Genomic DNA, 19,727 nt, shown 5'->3' on the forward strand with positions numbered 1-19,727 from the left:
TATTCGTGTAAGGCTGACAGGAAGAATACCTTTGGTGCGTTGGCAGCCACCTTTGCAGCTTCTGAATAGTTGCCAGCCGCAAATAAGTTGTTGAATTTGCGAGCAAAGAGCTCTTCAGCACCGGCGAGGTTGTTGCGTACAGCCAAGCGTAGAGCCAGATCTGGATTCTGCAGCACATTGGTGATATATGGAATGATGTTTTCTTCCTCCACACAGACGGACAGCACCTGTATAACATTGACAGACGGAACATTTCAATATAATCTCTTGGCACGGACTCAGGCAAAACGTTGGGCACCACAAATCATGTTCAAATGCCAACTTGATGAACACAAAGAAACAAAAACATTAAAATGTAAACAAGACATTTTTTGTTGCTTTCCACAGAATGCAATCTGAACTGTGTGGCCTTTTAAACTACCGGTAACCTTGCAAGCATCTGACAAATACCTTAATCAAGCTCTAAAGCAAACTCGACTGAATCTCACAGTGGGTCACATTAAGTCTCTGTCTGGCCTCGGGCTGTGGCTTCTGAATAAGAATATACTCTGAGTGGGTTAGTGTCACACACAGCTTTTGTGAACAGTCTGGCATCTGAATGAAAGGGGAGTTGAAATAAGTCGTGGTGGGGAGGTGGAGAGGGGGTGCTAAGGAGAAAGACAGTCTGTGTTAGCCCCCTCGACTTACAACCTCAGCAGATCAGACCTCCATCTATTAACATAGTTGATTAGACCGCATTCTTGTCAGCACCGAAGCAGTCTGTGTCACTTATAATTGTGGGGCTGATAATCAAATTAGCACAAATGGTCCGAAAATAAATCATGTGGTGCCAAGTATACAACAACCAGCCACTATATTATGACCACCAGCACAAAATAATGGGATAAGATAAATCACCAGGTACAGTGTAACTGGCTGGATTGACAGAATATTTAAAATCAAACAATGCCAACTTTTTCAGACGCGCGTCATGGCAGCGCAAATTTGAAAAAATTTTGTGTCCCGTGATGTTTTCTTCCAAGCAACTGCAGAGTGGAATCTTACTGGCATTTGTTTGCAAACACCAACTGTAGCAACAGGATTTTATGGTTTGCTTACAGAAGCTTGGGGGGGGGGGGTGTAAAAACCCAGACAAAAATGTTTACAAAAATATACATTTTTAAACATGTTAAAACTTACAATACGTGGTCATGGCCTACTGTACAATTTTAACTAAAATGCATTTCCCCAAAAAATTAGGTGAATAAAAGCAAGCAAGACATTAGGTAACCTCCGTTCTACGAATGGCTGCTTGATTCATGATTTTGTACCAAGTTACCAATATTGCTGTTGACCTATTGACAAAACTGGAAGCAGAGGGGCAGCGGTCTTTTATTTTCCAGATCGCTGCTGCCACACCCGCCAACCCCTCCAATACCATACACACGCGCACACACCCGTCACTGCCTGATCATGCTGCCAAAACTACCATTGCCTTACGATAGGTTTTCTTCTCTTTCCTCTATTATTCATGTGCCGCATAGCCTGACTGGAATATTCATCAGCTGCTTGGATCCAATTCTCCTTTCTGGTTAAGCTTTACACGAGCAGTAAGAAACAAAACATGACTCCCTCTCTGTGTGAAATACTACCCTTTGGATAATTTACACCGCTTTCATGTAGAGGCCCAGAAGTGATGCCATAGTTGGAACCAGAAGCAAAAGCTTATACAGTGCCCTCCATAAGTATTGGCACCCCTGGTTGAGATGTGTTTTTTAGCTTCCAATTATTTTATTTTTTTTCTAAATAATATGGGACCTTAATGGAAAAAAAGAGAAAAATCCAACCTTCAATACAAGTGCATTTATTCAGTGGGGAAAAAATCCCACATAAAGAAATAATTATTTGACATCAAATAATGTGTGTCACAATTATTAGCACCCCTGGTGTTAATATTTTGTACAACCCCCTTTTGCCAACAAAACAGCACCTAATCTTCTCCTATAATGTTTCACAAGATGGGAAAAGACAGAAAGAGGGATCTTCAGCCATTCCTCTTTGCAGAATCTCTCTAAATCATCCAGAGACCTGGGTCCTCTCCTCTGTACTCTCCTCTTCAGCTCACCCCACAGGTTCTCAATGGGGTTGAGGTCAGGGGACTGAGATGGCCATGGGAGGAGCTTGATTTTGTGTCTGGTGAACCATTTCTGTGTAGATTTGGCCATATGTTTAGGGTCATTGTCTTGCTGAAAGACCCAGTGACGACCCAGCTTCAGCTTTCGGGCAGAGGGCAACAGATTTTGATTTAAAATGTCCTGGTATTTCAAAGCATTCATGATGCCATGCACCCTAACAAGGTTCCCAGGGCCTTTGGAAGCGAAACAGCCCCACAGCATCACTGACCCACCCCCATACTTCACAGTGGGTATGAGGTGCTTTTCAGCATGCGCATCTTTCGTGGTACGCCAGACCCACTTAGAGTGTTTGTTGCCAAAAAGCTCAATCTTGGTCTCATCTGACCAAAGCACACGGTCCCAGTTGAAGCCCCAATACCGCTTGGCGAACTCCAGACGCTTGCGTTTATGATTGTGAGTGAGGAAAGGTTTTCTCCGTGCATGCCTCCCAAACAGCTTGTTGGCGTGTAGACAGCGCCTGATGGTTGATTTGGAGACTTTGTGACCCCAGGATGCTACCATTTGTTGTAATTCTGTAACAGTGAGCTTTGGAGATCTTTTGATTTCTCTTACCATCCTCCTCACTGTGCGTGGTGGCAAAATAAACTTGGCTCCTCGTCCAGGCTTGTTTACCACTGTTCCAGTTGTTTTGAACTTCTTAATTATTCCTCTCACAGTGGATATGGGCAGCTGCAGTTGAGTGGCAATCTTCTTGTAGCCTCTGCCTGACCTGTGAAGGTCGACGCACATCTGCCTCACTTGTATGCTGTGTTCCTTTGTCTTTCCCATGTTTAAGAGTGGATAAGAGAAATGGCCTCGGTGTCACGTCATATTTATACCCCAGGGAGACAGGAAGTGATGAATTACTAATTAAATGTTCCTACATACTCTGGTAAACTTTGTAAACTACTGTAGAAATGACAGAAATGCTTCAATTATATTTATTTCCTGGGAATTGTTAAGGGTGCCAATAATTGTGGAACAGGTGATTTGATGTCAAATAATTATTTCTTTATGTGGGATTTTTTCCCCACTGAATAAATGCACTTGTATTGAAGGTTGGATTTTTCTCTTTTTTTCCATTAAGGTCCCATATTATTTAGAAAAAAAATAAAATAATTGGAAGCTAAAAAACACATCTCAACCAGGGGTGCCAATAATTATGGAGGGCACTGTACGTGCCATTATAAATGGGAGTGCTTTCGAGGTGTTAAAATGCATCAGTTTGTCTCAATATTTCAAAATGTAAAAAATATATAGGTATACATCATAATTTGAATGAGGCAATGCTATTAATGATAGTGCCTTGACATGACCCACTTACCTGTCCCTTCCTGTTGACCCCAATGATGCCTGAGGTGGCCTCATGAGGAGCTGTGACAAAGATGGTCTCTCCACTGATGCGGTTCATATAGATGCAGGTGCCAGTTTCCAAGTCATACAGGTGAATGTAGCCATATTTAGTGATGAGGAACACAACATCCTGCTTTGAGCTTATCTGTTAAAAAAAAGATAAACAGGGGTCAGGTGGATAAAATATAAACAGAATCACTGTGGTTGCATAATACTTAATCGATAAACCGCTTGTTTTATGCCAAAGCAATTTAATGGGATCATGCCCAAAAGAAGGTGTGTAATGAAGACATGAATATCCAGCAGTTGCAAGTTTATTTGCTGCAATGGCGATTATTAACTCATATGTTTAACTCTACAAGCATAAGCACCTGCATGGCAACAGGGAAGTCATTTTGGGCTTCTGGAGGGAAGAAGACATCCACTGCTTTCTTTGGAAATGGCTGGTTGCCGGTTGGTGGGGTTCCAACTTCAATGATGTGCAACTACACAGGTAAAAAAAAAAAAATAAGAAATACCTACATTGTATTTTGACAGCGGACATGCCAAGCACATTCGAATTCGTCCCCCCCACCCTCTATGATGCTCACTTACCTTCCCACCAGCCTGACTTCTTACAGCAAAGCAGAAAAGGGTTGACTCCTCAGAATTGCCCTCCATCTTGAACTGGGCAAAGCTGGCAGCATGTCCCTCAATGGGCTGAGAAACCTTTCTATCCACAGAGTACAACTGCATGGCTCCCACCACCCGACTTTGCTAGTTAGAATGAAAGAGAACCACAGTCGCACAATTCAGATTTCCAAACATTTCCAAGAGAAAAAAAAATTGTTTTAAATAAATAAATTTAAAAAATATATCAAATAACACACCTGAGATCTGAATGAAGGAAATATTCTTAAATACTTTGTTCTTTACATAGTTGAAAGTGCTGACAATCACTAAAATCATCAATGGAAATCAAATGTCTTAACCCATGGAGGTCTGGATTTGGAGTCGCACTCAAAATTTGAAGTGGAAAAACTACAGGATGATCCAACTCTGATGCAACGTATTTAAAACAAGTAAAGATGAGGCTCCGTTTTGTGTGTGTGTGGCCTCCTTGTACCTGTATGACCTCTCTACATCGCCTCATGAGTTGGTCATTTTTGAAGTGTGAATAAAAGCAGTAATCCTTTGCCTTAACACCATACCCAGGAAAGAGACTTGCAGTTTCAAAGGGTTTGCTGACCTCTGGGGTGACCGAGGAACTCTATGATTACCTGTGCTGAAATACCAATGAGGAGGAGCCACTTTTGCTTGGCGTCGGTGCGATAGTTGATAATCTGGCAGCCTGCCAGACTGGAGTGGCGGTCAAAGACTTTGACGGGCTGCGAGTCACCCTCCATGCTCCAATGGTAGACCGTGGTTTCAGTCACAAGCGCGACTGTATTAAGGGAAATCCACTTCCAAAAGGTAACATCATCGGTCATGGTGTGCTCCTTCATTTTGCTCTTCATTTCAATGTTGAAAATTTGAAGGGTTTTGCCAGCTAAAAGTGGAAGAAAAGGAGCAAAAACCAAACCCAAAGGCCGTTATAGTCTAGACACAGACAAACTCATAAGACGACAAACAAAATTGGAACAGAAATTGAAAGGATTTTCTTTTTTTTTATATATCAGGCAACAAAGGCCATACACGCGACAGTAAGAAATCGCATCCTGTTTGAATGAAATGTGACAGTGTCAAAACAGGAGAACAAGTAAATCATGCTCTGTTATAAGATGCCAAAGGGTGGATGAATTTAGAATACATATGGCCATCATTTTTGGGTTACCCCTCTGTTCAAGAAAGAAAACCCTCAAAGGTTCAAGTCAACTTTTCAAAACACTGAAATAATGAACAGAATTATAAATTTAAAAAAATTAAAATACTGAGACATGCCTGGACAAAAGTGATGGCCTCAACTGAATATTTTGTTGCATAGCATTTGAGGCAATCGCTGCAAACAATTTCTGTAACTGTGAATGAGACTTCTGCACCATGACCTGGGTGTTCACCTTTAATTTCTTTGGACGTTGTTGTGTGCGCTTTGGTTACTATTCAGGTGATCTGTGCCATCCATTTTCTTCTGGTGACCAGGTGCTAGGAGACTGGCTCCAGTCCTGTGTAACTTCCAACTTCTTAATAACTGTTAAGCGTCACTGTCGTCAATTTTGCTTAGCGATACTCCTACAGCATTTACTGTTCAACACGCGGGTCTGTAATTTTCTTGATCTCCCGAGACGACTGTCCTTTCACTTTCCACACGTCCATGTTCAGTGTGATACGAAACAGCATCATGGGTCAGCTTTTCAACAGACACATCAATTATAAGTCTGAAGACATCAGTAATGTTAGCCGTTAGTAATGTTAACACAACTTAATTTAACATGTCCATCTGTTCAAATTATTTCAAGTATTTTCTATGGGTCCCTTCATTATTGTCCAGGCTGCTGCTCCTGATTCATTCTGTTGAAACATTTCCAAAGCAATGTCTGATTTTCATTAGTTTCATTGTTATTATTATTTTAATTTTAAATTGTAAATTTCCCCAGTGTGGGACTAATAAAGGATATCTTATTAAACTTTTGGTGATTTTCAAGTTATTACGCCGACAACTGTGGGGTTTTCTTTCATTAACAGAGAGGTACTGACATTTTGTCCATGTGTGTTTTTGCATCCACCCTGAGGGAACGCAAAACATGATTCCTTAATTTGCATTGCTGCAATTAACATTAAGTCTTGGTAGAGTTACAGCATTCAGGATACCTGTAATGAGATGGCAACGCAATTAAAAAATAATAATTCACCACTTGACAAAACTTTGTACATCATTTCCAAAAGGATGTGCGTCCAAGTATGATCTCCAATTATGAGACCAACCCATCAATTGAAGATGCCTTCAAAGGTTAGAAATAAAGGAGATTAGTGGGTGTAATCAAAAATTATTTTTTGAAAGTTATTGCATTCCAACTAAAACTGTGAAATAAGTGTCAAATGCAATTATGTACTCAAGGAACTTTACAGCAAGAATTGAAGGAATTTTTTCCCTGAATTTCACTTGATTCATTACATAACAATGACAGGCCACAAGATAAAAAGTGTTAGATTTACTCACCTGTATCACATTTAATTAGTTGGGGGTTAATTTAGTAAATTTAAGCTTTATTAAGAAGCGGTGTGACATCATTGTTTGATCATTATTCATGACTCTTATTCACATCGTGAAAGAAAGCAAGTACACCAAGCCAAGCACAACCGTCACGATCACTTTGGCATCACTAAGCCAAGAGATTCAAACAATTTTGCAGCAGCAGCCAAATTTCAATGAGCAAGCGCGGAAAAATACAGTGAATCACGGGCTAGTGTTTGAATAGTGACTATTCCCCAAGTTGATTATGTCAAAACTGTTATGTGGAAATCTTAGTTGTAAAAGAATCAATGATACAAAAGCCAGAAGTAGTGAGTGGTTAACTTCAAGGTTTATGAAACCAAGACTAGTACTATGACCTGAAGCAATATTAAAATATCCATTATTTGTCCCACACTGGGGAAATTTACAGCCTCCAGTAGCAACAATGTGGGTATAAAGAAGGGGAAAAAAACAATATGAAGTTGTGTGTGTGTGTGTATATATATATATAAATTTGATGGCTATCCTTCTGATTCAAGTTGTAATTTAATGGAAGAAAGAAAATTTGGTCATGCCGATGCCCTAAAGGTCTAAAAGGAGATAAACTATTGCTATATTCATTATTTTAAGTTGATGGATAGGAGCAACCCCTACATTGTAAAACCAATGCCTTGGTGTTCTAAAATATTGATGGCAATGTGCTTCTTACTTGTAGGTGTATTTGACGTTTATGCAGACCGAATTTGTATTACTTGAACTGAGAGCTAACTACAGGTGTTTGAAATACGATGAATTAAAGATATCAAATACAATTAGGAATAAAAGAGCAACACATTGGATCGACTGCATGGATTTAAAATGGAAATTAAGAAATGTGAATTGAAATACTGACATATGTAAAATAGGTTCTAAATCAATGACATTTAAAAAAAATGATGGAATGCCAGCTTGATAGCTTGAAGCCATGAAAGATAAATCCTGTTTCGTTTTATTGAGGAAATGGTCCAAAAAGGAATAGAGCAAATTACAGTGGTGCGGGGAGTGACTCAAGGTATTCTAAGTCCACCTTGGAACGATTTGGACCAAAACCTCATGTCTGTCTGTTTAGTTCACTCAAGCATTTGTTGAATGAATCGATGACATCACTTCGAAGTCTCTTTGAAAACAGGATTTTACTTCCACAATATGAAAGTTAAATTTTAACTCACCGTCTGCAAACACAAGAAAGCAGTAAAGAAAAACAAAAGAGCACAGAAAAGACAAACAAAAAAAGTCAAAGCAATCATGGATACTTAAAGAAATATATATTTTTTAAATAAAATTGAAAAAAAACTATGCTTTGTCAAACAGTTATAGGACATGTTCATATAAACACACCTGCTGAAGGGCCAAGTGGAGAGTTAAATTAGCTGCATTTTTAAGGCGACTGGCAAAAATGTTTGCCTTCCATACTAAAGTACTGCGAAGGAATATGTCACGGCTGAGCAATACAGTCCATATGTAGAAACATTTGACAACCACTGAATGGTAAATAGACTGCCTTACCTTTGAGTGCAATGACCTTGCTTGCTGGATTCATGATGGCGCTGTCGGCTGAGATGGGCCTGCGGATTGGCGTGTTCGGATCAGCCACGTCAATGATCACCACCTGAGTCTGCTCGCCGACTTTCTCCCGGATACAGATGAATTTATCCGATTCCATGGTGAGGGTGCTGAAGCCGATGTTGGATGGGTTGATGCCCAGATTTTGGAGCTAGGGAAGGAAAAAGCACAGCATTTTAGGATGACTACAAACGGAGCGGGGGCGGGGTGAAAGTCACTCTTTTCACATGCACACCATCAGATTTCTGACAGCACAGTGTCGATTTGAAGTGTAAACAAATGTTTGGGGAAAAAAAAGTGTGTGACCTCTTTCTAAAAACCCAATAATCTGTTTTAATGGCTAAATTTAACTTTTGCAGAAAATACAGTACATGGTGTGGTTCTTCCACAATACTGCATGACAAAAACACTCCTTTAAGTCATTTAGCGTTGGGGAGTCTCAACTAAACACTAAATTGTCAACAGTACGACGAAGATCCTCTTGCAAATATCAGATGCCAATCAAACGTTAAAACTCAAAAGTCATGTTTTGTCTCTTGTATTCTTATCCTATTAAATTGAAAAACCTGGCACAGGTCATTCTTTCATATACATTATGTGTAACGAACATTTCTGCACTTCTTGTTCATAAAAATAAGCCAAAGGTTATTTCTAAGGCCCTTTTCCATACAATAAAATTCAACTCAAAAGTGCTTTACATAGTTGAAATCAATCCCATCCCGCCCACACAGACATGCACACAGTTTAAAAACAATAACACAATGACCTATGGTCCGGGCAGAGAGAATGCTAGTTAGGAAACACCATCCCAGGAAGCACTGGCAGGGGGCTCCATCACAGTGGGCTAATTTGCACCTTTTTGCTGCTCTAAACAGCAATTTAAACACCGGCTCGGTATTTTAATAGAGACAGAAAACTACGACGATATTGGGCAACATTAATACTACAGTATTGTGACAGTGAATATTGGGACATCCCTAATGTTATCAATTGATGGAATCGCGACGAGGTTGACTTCCTCTTTTTGTTTTCCACGATCCAGTCAAACACTGGTACTTTGTGTTGTCTATTTTATGCCTTGTTTTGTTGAAAATGTATCATGAAATGTTAAAATAATTGCTGTTTGTTCATCGTTTAGAAAGCATTTTAGCAGATCAGTTGATATTTATGCCCACAGTCAAGCAAAGAAATTTAGTTGAATGCTCATTCTATAAGGGATAGTACTTCCATTTAATGACACTGCGATTAAGTGCTACAAGGACGTATTGAGAAAGAATCGGAAATAGCAAAAGAAAAATTGCACCACAATGTTTACAACTGCCGTGACATAGGAGTGCCGACTGCTTCCTTTCATAGCTGCTATTGTCCCGTTTAGAGGCCAAAGGGAACATTACTCAAGTATTGAAACACAAAATGAGAAACGAAATCAGCAAGCACTTAAATTCCAAATGAAACGGTTTTCAGTGATAAGCAGTGACCGTTGTTATCATACATTTGGGGACGCAGCAAGCGTCCTTCAACTACAGTTGCTGTAACACAAAATCCACACAAGAGCTCAACTCCATTCGGTAACTATTTGAAGATGAGACAGAAGTTAAATCTGAATAATTTGTACCCTGATGAACCAAATTGAGTGTTGGCACATTTAATATACTGTCATCGATAATGTATTCACAAAGTGCAATTTTATACCGAGTATTCTCCCCCCATAAAATTGGGTGAGTCCTTTGATTGGCTGAAAAGTAGGAGGAAATGATGAACGTCTTCATTCTGCAAATCAGTAGACAGGATTCAGTCACATCATTCTGACCCTATCCAAACAAAAAACGTGACAAAATAAAATACCTACTGAATCCGTTTCACCACGAACCAATTTTTTTTTTTTTTAAAGCACGGCGAGGAAAACAAACGCACACATACTTGCATGAATGAATGCAATTGAATGCTTGCCAAATTGCGCGAACATGCACTGTATCGATGACAAAGCTAACTGCTGGCGAGACATAACTTTGCCATCACCTCCATGACAGGCGAGTAAAGGTTTGCCGGCTGTTCGATATTCACTCAACATTCAATTCTTCCACACTCGTGCGCTGTATTATAGCTACATTAGCAACTATATCACTGAACAGGTATGGCTCAAGGTTGTTTTCGAATACAGAAAGCGGCAAAGAATTCTTAAATAGATTTTAGAATTTGAAATAAAATGGAACATTCCAGAAAGTGACTTCATTTCATTTTATTGGGGGCGGGGGGGGGGGGGGGGGCAGTAGACTTGCTTGTGAGAAAGTAATTATCAAAGCAAGAAGGCACAAATTTAAGCCAGTGGTTGTTCTGGATAAACTTTCCTGACACCTCCAGTAGAGGTTTGGACTGCTCATAGAACATGCTTACCATTTCCTTCAAAGGAAAGCATCAGCTTACTCAGCTTAAAAAAAAAAAAAAAAAGTCCAGTGTATGTCCGTCACATAAAGTTCAAGGAAGGGCAGGGAAGGATGTGCTGTGTAAAGTGCTGAGCATTGCACCACGCCGTAGCCATATTCCACGACAGGAAATTTGGGACCATTGTCCATCGGGACTGAAACAAAAGGCCCGCCGAGTTTATACTCCTCTGCTAGCATGTGACATGGGTGGGTGACATGTGAGCAGCTGAAGAGTGAGGAGTAAGACCCCCTTTACGATTATTCAGATAAAAGGAAAGGAGAGCTTGCTTATTTTTTTATGCCCATCTAGTTATCAGAAGAATTCGGAAGGGGAGAGTTGTGGCTTTGCAGTTTCCCTTTTCTCCCAAATGCTCTCTCTCTCATTTAGACAATGCTGCACAATGTCAAGTGTTCTGCATATCTGCAACCTTGCCAGCCAGTCACAAGGTATCAGCAGTTTTGTTACAAGCAAAGTTCAAAGGCCAAACGTAAAACTTAACAAAGCGTGATACGAAAAAGTACTGGAGAGAGCAAAAGGGAATTCATTCTGCATTTAAAATGACATGAGTGGCCTAGTCAACTTACCGAGTCATTAGATGGAACTGAGTTCGAACTTAAATGTCAATTATAAGACTACTAGATAATGGCAGATTACACGACCAGTGAGAAGAAATCCTGGCAAAATGCAGCTTGAACTGAGTGTTGGGACGCAAATCATGTGTGACAAACTATTAAGTGTGTCTCGCTAACAAATGGTGTTCTTGAATACATTTGACATTCAGGCAATTAAAGTTCGCTTAACAGAAGTCAGCACCATCCTATATAAATGGATGATGTATGAAAATGCAACCTTAGCAAGTTGACTGGCTAACAACTCAGAAGACTTACAAGTGGAAGGTGATTCTTACCGACAGATGTGTTGCTGCTGATGTGAAAAATATTTATTATTTCATACCCTAGCCTTTGTTTGCATACCAAATAGGCATGGGCAATAATAATCTATGCATCAATTAAGAATTAAGTTGGATGTGGGGAAGTGTCAATGAGTCAGATCATGTAGTTATTGAAGCAAAACACTCTGCTGTGGCACAACTGGAGAACTTTATGCTGCTAGAGAAGACACTGGCACAGAAATGTGCTCACGTAGCTATATCACCGTCTCAACCAGGAATGGGTAACAGGCAGCTTGTGGGGCATATGTAGCCCTCACATTTAGTCAGCACAGCCTGAAATTCAGTGGCTGCTACTTGAGTCAAGTCCAATTTTTGAGTTATGGCGGCTCGGGAAACAGCATTCTTGTGGGTCTCCAAAGATTCTGTGCTGTTTGGCACTTGATTGAGCTCGGGGATTTCGCAGCCAAGGTTCTGTGCAAAGCATCATCGATGTGTTGTATTGTTTCACAGCATTTATTTAATGTGTCTGATTTTAGACAAAACATTTGTTGACCTCATGATCAGTAAAGTTCATCTGATGGATGACTCTTTTGCCCATTATTAAATCAGGCAAATTTAGTCCTGATGCCCAGCCATTTTCAGCTTTCACATCCCAGCCACTCAAATCAAGTTACATTATTAAAGCATTTATTCTGAACCAGCTAACACATTTTGAATGTGCACTGAAGCAGACTTTCTCAGCTATGTTGTATACCAAGTTTATTTTACCAAGGTAAAAAGCAAAACAAACAAAAGGTTTTTAGTTAAACATTTGAAGGAAAACAGTGCAGTGGGGTTTCATTTTTTGAGCAAAATAGCTTCTCCATTCATTAGCGAAAGTTGCCTTTGAGCCCTCGGAAGTGGGGATAAAGTATTTTTCATTTTCTGATTGAAATCCCAATTCCAGACAACACAATCATGATTGCCAAAAGGTGTGGTGATCCACAGCATTTTAACCATTTCACACAAATTTCATCTCCCTCCTCTCCCGCCAAGTTCACCAATCCGAAGTGGCCCAGCTACTTACAAACCAATCTGGCTCTTATTTTTGGTAAAATAAACATATATAAAATGTATAGGGCGGCCCGGTAGTCCAGTGGTTAGCACGTCGACTTCACAGTGCAGAGGTACCGGGTTCAATGCCAGCTCCGGCCTCCCTGTGTGGAGTTTGCATGTTCTTCCCGGGCTTGTGTGGGTTTTCTCCGGGTGGTCCGGTTTCCTCCCGGTTTCCAAAAACATGCATGGCAAGTGGATTTGACACTCTAAATTGTGGCGTGCATGGTTGTTTGTCTCTGTGTGCCCTGCCCTGCGATTGGCTGGCAACCAATTTAGGATGTCCCCCACCTGCTGCCTGAAGACAGCCGAGATATGCTTCAGTAGCCCCCCCCCCCCCCCCCCCCCCCCCAGCGACCCTAGTGATGATGAATGAATGAATAAAATACATTGTAAGAAGGCATCCATGTGACATCACACAGACACCCATCCTCTCTTTGCAGGGAATGCAAGGTGCTAACTAAGCTAAATTGTTCTGTACCAAGCACATCTACGGGCACAAGCGACACACAACTTTCTGTGAACAAGTTATTAAAAGTAGCCATCTGCCATTGTGGAATTAAATGTGAACATTTTTTTCATACTACTGTTCTAGAACCAAGTCATTTAATTCATGGCCAGGTGAATTGTCAAAATGCAATTCCATCCAAACAAATGTCTGCATTCATCCTCAACCCTGCAAATGTGCTATTCATTAAATTGATCCCATATCATTGAGTTATAGCTGCCTCTTTAAATGAATAAAAAGTGTAAAAACGGCACATCACATGACTTCTTGAAACCCGGGCGATCGTGAGCTCATCCAACTAATACAACTATACATGTTTTAGGGCGTCCCGAGGTTACACCGAAACTTTCACATACAAATCACGCAATGTTAGCATTTCCGTAACCATCACGCAATTTCGCAATGAATAAGTACCACAAAGCAAGGGTATATGTAGACGTGCCACGATCATGCATTTTAATTGCGTGTGGCAGCCCCAAAGTAGTAGCTGCTTGGGTTTAAGACCGTCAACTTACTGAGGTGATACTAGTGTTAGACGTGCTTCGTGTACTTGGCCGAGTCAAGCACACGAAATGCTTAGTTAACGTCAGCACAGTTCATAGTCAGCCGTGTAATTTCAATCGAAAACCATCGATAATAAACTGACGCATTAAAGCCAACAAGGGCGGCTCACAAAACTGTTAGCTTGAAGGCTAGATGCTAACTAAGATAAACGTCATCCACCCTGCCCGGCTAGCTAGTAAAGCTGGTGATGCTAACTTTACTTGTTAGCAATGTTCGTTTTGAACGAGAAAGTCACTCCAGCGCCACAAGAAAATTAATTGAGAGTACCAATGTAAGGAAAGCCACCCACATAAACGAAACAATTAAGTCATCCACTTACTTGCAGGTGCTCCTGAAAACGAATTGGCAGGATCTGAGCCATGGCGGTTCCCCTCACTCTCCTCCGGTTTCTTCGAATGCGAACAAACTACGGCGTCTCTCAGATCCCAGCCGGACAGCCAAACAACCTCAATTCGGAGGTTCCAAAAATATAAGTGTAAGTGCTGTCGGTGTGATGGTACGTTCAAATCGTCTCTTAACTCTCGACTCACGAGCTTTCCCTGGCTAACCTCGGGCTGCCACTACACCGACTCCGTGGAACCGCAATGGCGGTTGAAGTTAGCAAGCACGTAACACATCCCGGAAATGGAAGTACTCGGAATGGCGGATGAATACAACGTTACACTTTTAAAAAGGTGAATTTGGGACAGTCACGTTCACTCTTCCATTGATATTACAGCGGTGTTTAAAACCAACTTTTGATTTCTCGAATAAAACATGGGATTAAAAATACAGGACGAGGGCAAAACGTGGCATTCTAGGAACTATTTCTTTTTATTTGCGCCTTGATTTTTGCCACATCATTCGTCTGTGTGAATGGACGTTACGTTTGTGATGCGCGTTGTACACTTGTTCCAGTCGACCAATTAGATGCAATTAACAACCAGGGGTTCAATTCATTGCACTCTAAAATAACAGCATGGATAGTTTTCCAAGTGATTGCTTGTAGAAGCTATGAAGTAGTCAATATGCGTAAAATCTACTGCAATAGGGCTAACAAGGGCTCAAAAGACAATTGACATGGTCACATCTAGGACAAAACAATGACATTGGCTGGTGTCTCAGAGGTTGGCCCAGAGAAATGGCTTATATTGGTACGCATACACCACCCCTTGTGATTCTGCTATGGATTCAGAAATCACTCGCATGGGGCCCTTGACCGAGGGCTTATATATGACTGGACTGACGGGTGGTCCCTCGCGACTGAAGTCCAAGGGCAGCCATCTTATGTTGCCACTGTAACTGACGATTGTCTTATTTTTTTTCGCGCTGAAAACGCTGTGACCAGTCATTAATAACACAAACACAGTTCATGTTTTAGTGCCAGTGCCTCTCCAATAACAAATTTCACTGTTCGCATCGACCATTCAGAGTGATGTACATATCTCAATATCGTGAATAATAACTTACAGAAGTTAGGTTTATATTTCGCAACAAATTTTGTTCTGATGGGCTTTGCATTCATTTCATTGTTTATGGTTGTGATAAGTGACAACATGACGCAGACATCTTATTGAGTAGCACTTAGAGTTATACGTTAAAATAGAACATTAATAATAGCATTCATATCAATAAAATGTGCATGTAGTGCTTCCCCGAGACTTACTGGTACGTACAACTGTATGGCACACATCTTGGTGTTTCTGCTGTAGAGATAGCCAAGAATGTGAAAATGCTGCAGAGAAATTAATGTAATCAAGTTTGGTGTGTTAAGTGATCAGATCGTTGCTAGTGCCTTCACTTTTTCAATGGCGAGTAAGTGACATTGTTAGTCCATTCATATATTTACACACGTGCCTCTGAGTAGCCTCTAGTAGTGTTTTTATCATTCTGAAAATTATCCAGTGTCCGACATTAACGTAGACCAAATAGCCCTGGGCCAATGTGGCACTGTGTCAGGTCACCATGTACGGTACCTGATAGACACTGGCTTAACAGAGCCATGTATAAATATCATACAAAAATGTTGAAATCAACATATTTGTCTTGCTTCTTTACATACAAAAGAAGTAACTGCATAGAAGTGATATCTTTGTCGTTGTCTTTTGTTTTACATTTTATGGTAACTTTTCTGAAAAGTGCTTTTCACAACAGATACAGCTGACTTGTCAAGCTGAATTATACACCGTAGGATCCACCACCAAAAAAACCCCAGCAGTTTGGGTCTTTTCAGTGTAGTATGTTGGCCACAGTGAGTACCCAAGTCCTCGTTTCCCCTTTTAACATCCACAATTTCTTTGAGCAGAGGATGTTACCTCAATTGCTCAATCTAAAAGAAATTGCTGGGTAAGCAATCTCAATTTTCTACAGATTTTTTTCTTTCTTTTTGTGCTGATTTAGCATCTATGTACATATCCTCTAAAATTCTAAATGGCTGTAACTCTCTAAGTGATAAATACTTTCAATGCAGTTTATCAAATCCGCTATGACATTCTAGCCTTTTGTCTAGATATCCTGTACATTGTATAAAGCAAGCTATTTTTAAAAAAAAACAATTTACAAGTTTGGCAAAAATATTACAAACTTTGTAATACAAAGTTTGTAATATTTTTGCCAAGATTAATTCAAATGAAAACAGCAGAGAGGACAAGTGGGCTACTTTGCTCCGAAATGACAAAATATTTTCCCAAGTAATTATTACATAATCAATAATTACAATTATATCAGAAATGACACGACAGTTGGAAAATCTGCCCGGCATTTGAAAGGTCCTTGATTGCTCTGTGGAGTTTACATGTTCTCCCCATGCTTGCAAGAGTTTCTTTTTCCCCAGTACGCCACGCCCAGATTTGGCAAACATGCTTGTTAGGTTAATTAAAGACTCTCTGTTGTCCATTTGTGCGAATGTCTGTATGTGCCCTGCATTTGACTGGCAATCAGTCACTTGTGTACCAACAAGTCGTTTGGGATAGGCTCCAGCAAACTACAATGTTAGTGAGAATGATATACAGTATATTCATCTGCTGAATTTGTGAGATTTGTGAGGTTGCTCAATTACAAAAAATCTAACCGACTGTATTTTGATGGCTATTTCTTGATTATGGAAATTGTATTCAGTCAAAAATATGGGAAAAAAACTCATTAAAAATTTTAAGTTAATCAATGTTGGGTTGAGTGAAATTTGAATCTGATGTTCTGTTTTTAGTCGGAAACCAGAATCTTCAGCTCTCTCTGCAGGTTTTCTACTGGATTGCAATTTGGAGACTGACCACAGTATGAATTTGAGATATTTTGAGCCACTCCATCATCGCCTCGGCAGTGTGGTTCAGTGTAACGCTGGAAGGCCAAGACAAGAGAGGAGGATTTTATCAAAAATACTATGTGGTTCCATTCATTGGCCCTTCAATGAAGACATCCTTCACCATTTCCCACTTTCGTGCTTGATTGTGGAGAAAGTGCTCTTTTGGGTAACTCCAATTTGTTTTCCATCCCCAAACCTACGATGTTGAAACTTGAAACGCCAAAAAACTTAGTTTCATCTGACCAAGCCCAGCCTGAGTCATTGATGTTCGCTGGTCTCATAAACACAGGCATATACACATTTCTTCTTGAGGACGGCAACCTTGGGCACAGCAAAATATCAGTCCGTTTCACAATTTTGCTTTTTTGGTGAACGAGGTCACATTTCCTTCAGATCACAGAAAAGTTCCTGCCGCACTGAACTTCAAGGCTGCTTGGTTCCCTTTTTCATGACCATCCTTCTACCCACAATGTAAGACACTTTATTACTATCTGCTGCCTCATTCTTAAGAGAATACATGCTGCTAATTCCAGAAATTTCTCCACACGATATAGTGCAAACACATATGCCTCACGATTTGTTTTTAATTTGTTTTGTGGATTTATTGTAAGTCGCTGATGGTGTAGTGGTACACTCTCCTATCTTGTGTGCAGACAGCTTGGGATAGTTTCCCACTCAATGACGGTGTGTATGTGGGTATGAATGGTTGCTTGTCTCTATATGTTCTCCGCAACTGGCTGGAGACCAGTTCAGGGTGTAGTCTGCCTTCCGCCTGAAGTCAGCTTGGATAGGCTCCAGCAACTCCCTGTGACCCTCTTCAGGATAAGCTGTGTTGGAAATGGATGGATGGATGGAATTATTGTGACAAGGCAGAGGAGGTTGTCTTGGCCACTATTAAAAACAGCCATGACTTCCATGGCACTCATTAAAAAAAGAAGTAAAGTGTGACACAATTGTGGCCTTCGGACTCTAAGGATGTCACAGAGAAGGCCATGGATTTAGGCTATTATGAAAAAATAAAAGAACAGCAGCATCTTTTCCCCATATTTTCTCTTCCAAGAGCCATTTTCATCCCCTTTAATTCATTTTGATTTTCATCTTTAGCATCAGAAGAACTGAAATAGTGTCAATGTCAAGAAAAATGAGCAGCCGTTGCACGGATGATGATTCGCAAAGTAAATGACTTGCAGCTGACAAAAAGTCTCCTTCACAGATTTTGACCGCTAGTGCACTCCACTACTTTGGCGAGGATTGTGGTACAGATGGGAGCTCTGTCGTCCTCTGGGAAAATCTCAGCGACTCAGAAGGGCTGTCACTTGCATCCGGAAAGCTGTGCTGAAGTCCCATAGACACTCAATTGACTCCTCTGCTCTCTTTCTCTTCCTTCTCACTCCATCTCCCCTGCCTTGAAACATTAAAATATCTTGTATAAATAGTTTTTTTTTTAAATTGGCCTTTTCTGAGTGTCTCTGTTTGAGATGGATGGATGATACTACTCTAATTGCCCCACTGCGATGAATAAAGTTTTCTGAATCTGAATCTGAAAAGATGTCCACTCTAGGCAAATTTAATACATCTTTATCTAAAAGGCATTTCAATATTGCTTTTAGATGGCAGAAAGGTACTGACATGAAATGTGCATTTGCACTTTGATCTCATTATTTCAAGAATAGCATTTTATTTACATTTGTTTGAGATGAAATAACGAATATTATCGCTGACATGAAGTTGATCTTTCAACTAGAAACTAGTTGGGACAATCTGTTGGTTGGAGTCAAGTCTTGAACTCCATTTAGCCTCAGTTATTTCATGTACAGCATGTAACAACTACCACGAGTGCAGCTTACTCGTGGTTCGTCCGCTTCACATTTCTAGGGTTTGGTTTTGAATCCGAAAGACCTATACATGTAAGCACTGCACAATCTGATTCTAAATTTTCAAAATTAATACAAAGTCTCCACAATCTCAATTGTATCTTTACTGAAATCTCGGAAATTATGAGCAGAACCTTTGAACCACATTTGAGACTAAGTTACTAATTGATTAGACTTGGGCCTTTGCTCACTGTATACAAGTGGCTGACGGTGTGATTTGAAACATAATGCCATCTAGTGGCCTCGGAGTTTCATTTAAAGTTATGAACATGCTTGGTTTTGCAAGGTTACTCAAAATACAGTGAAGACTATTTTTACTCCTCTTTTATGAATGAATAAACCGTCACCGACCCCCGCTCTCAACTCTGGTGCTTCTTATGCTGCAGGGCCAGATGGTAAACATTCAACCCAGACGGTTACACCTGGCGAATGTTTTGGGGATTTTAATTGTTGTTGTTGTTGTTTTTCATTGTTTTACAATAAAAGGGCGTAGCCTAATGACTGTATGCCCTTTACAAACAGTTGTCCTGCAATACATTTGCGTTCCCAAGAATGCAATCTCTTTAAAGACATCTACTCATTTACACAAGTCTATTCTAATATTTTGGTCTATCTGGGAACGGTGGCCAGGAAAATACAATTTGAAATGCTTTTTATTTTTATTTTATAATAGAACCTTTAAAAAATTACAAACTACACTATTTTTATTTATTCACTTTTATATATTAACAACGTCTGAAGTCGCCAGAGTCTTTGTATTATTTTAGCCTTTCGATAGTAAAAAAAACATTCTCACTGAATGATTAAGGTTTGACATCAGAACCACTATAGACT

General features: G+C 40.1%; 1 protein-coding gene across 1 annotated transcript in view; it reads right to left on the reverse strand.

Moving 5' to 3' along the window:
- The window catches only part of cltca (clathrin, heavy chain a (Hc)), a 29,785-nt gene extending 15,440 nt beyond the window's left edge, over nucleotides 1–14,345 (reverse strand). The window contains exons 1-7 of the mRNA XM_052047724.1: nucleotides 14,059–14,345; nucleotides 8,203–8,410; nucleotides 4,766–5,034; nucleotides 4,101–4,262; nucleotides 3,878–3,991; nucleotides 3,478–3,651; nucleotides 30–227 (exon numbers count right to left, since the gene is read on the reverse strand). Coding sequence (XP_051903684.1) covers nucleotides 30–227; nucleotides 3,478–3,651; nucleotides 3,878–3,991; nucleotides 4,101–4,262; nucleotides 4,766–5,034; nucleotides 8,203–8,410; nucleotides 14,059–14,100 — 1,167 coding nt within the window. The 5' untranslated portion in view covers nucleotides 14,101–14,345. The remainder of the gene's footprint in view (nucleotides 1–29; nucleotides 228–3,477; nucleotides 3,652–3,877; nucleotides 3,992–4,100; nucleotides 4,263–4,765; nucleotides 5,035–8,202; nucleotides 8,411–14,058) is intronic.
- Between the last annotated feature and the right edge of the window lie 5,382 nt (nucleotides 14,346–19,727).

This window comes from Hippocampus zosterae, chromosome 16 (genome assembly GCF_025434085.1).
Source record: "Hippocampus zosterae strain Florida chromosome 16, ASM2543408v3, whole genome shotgun sequence".
Classification (NCBI taxonomy): Eukaryota; Metazoa; Chordata; class Actinopteri; order Syngnathiformes; family Syngnathidae; genus Hippocampus; species Hippocampus zosterae.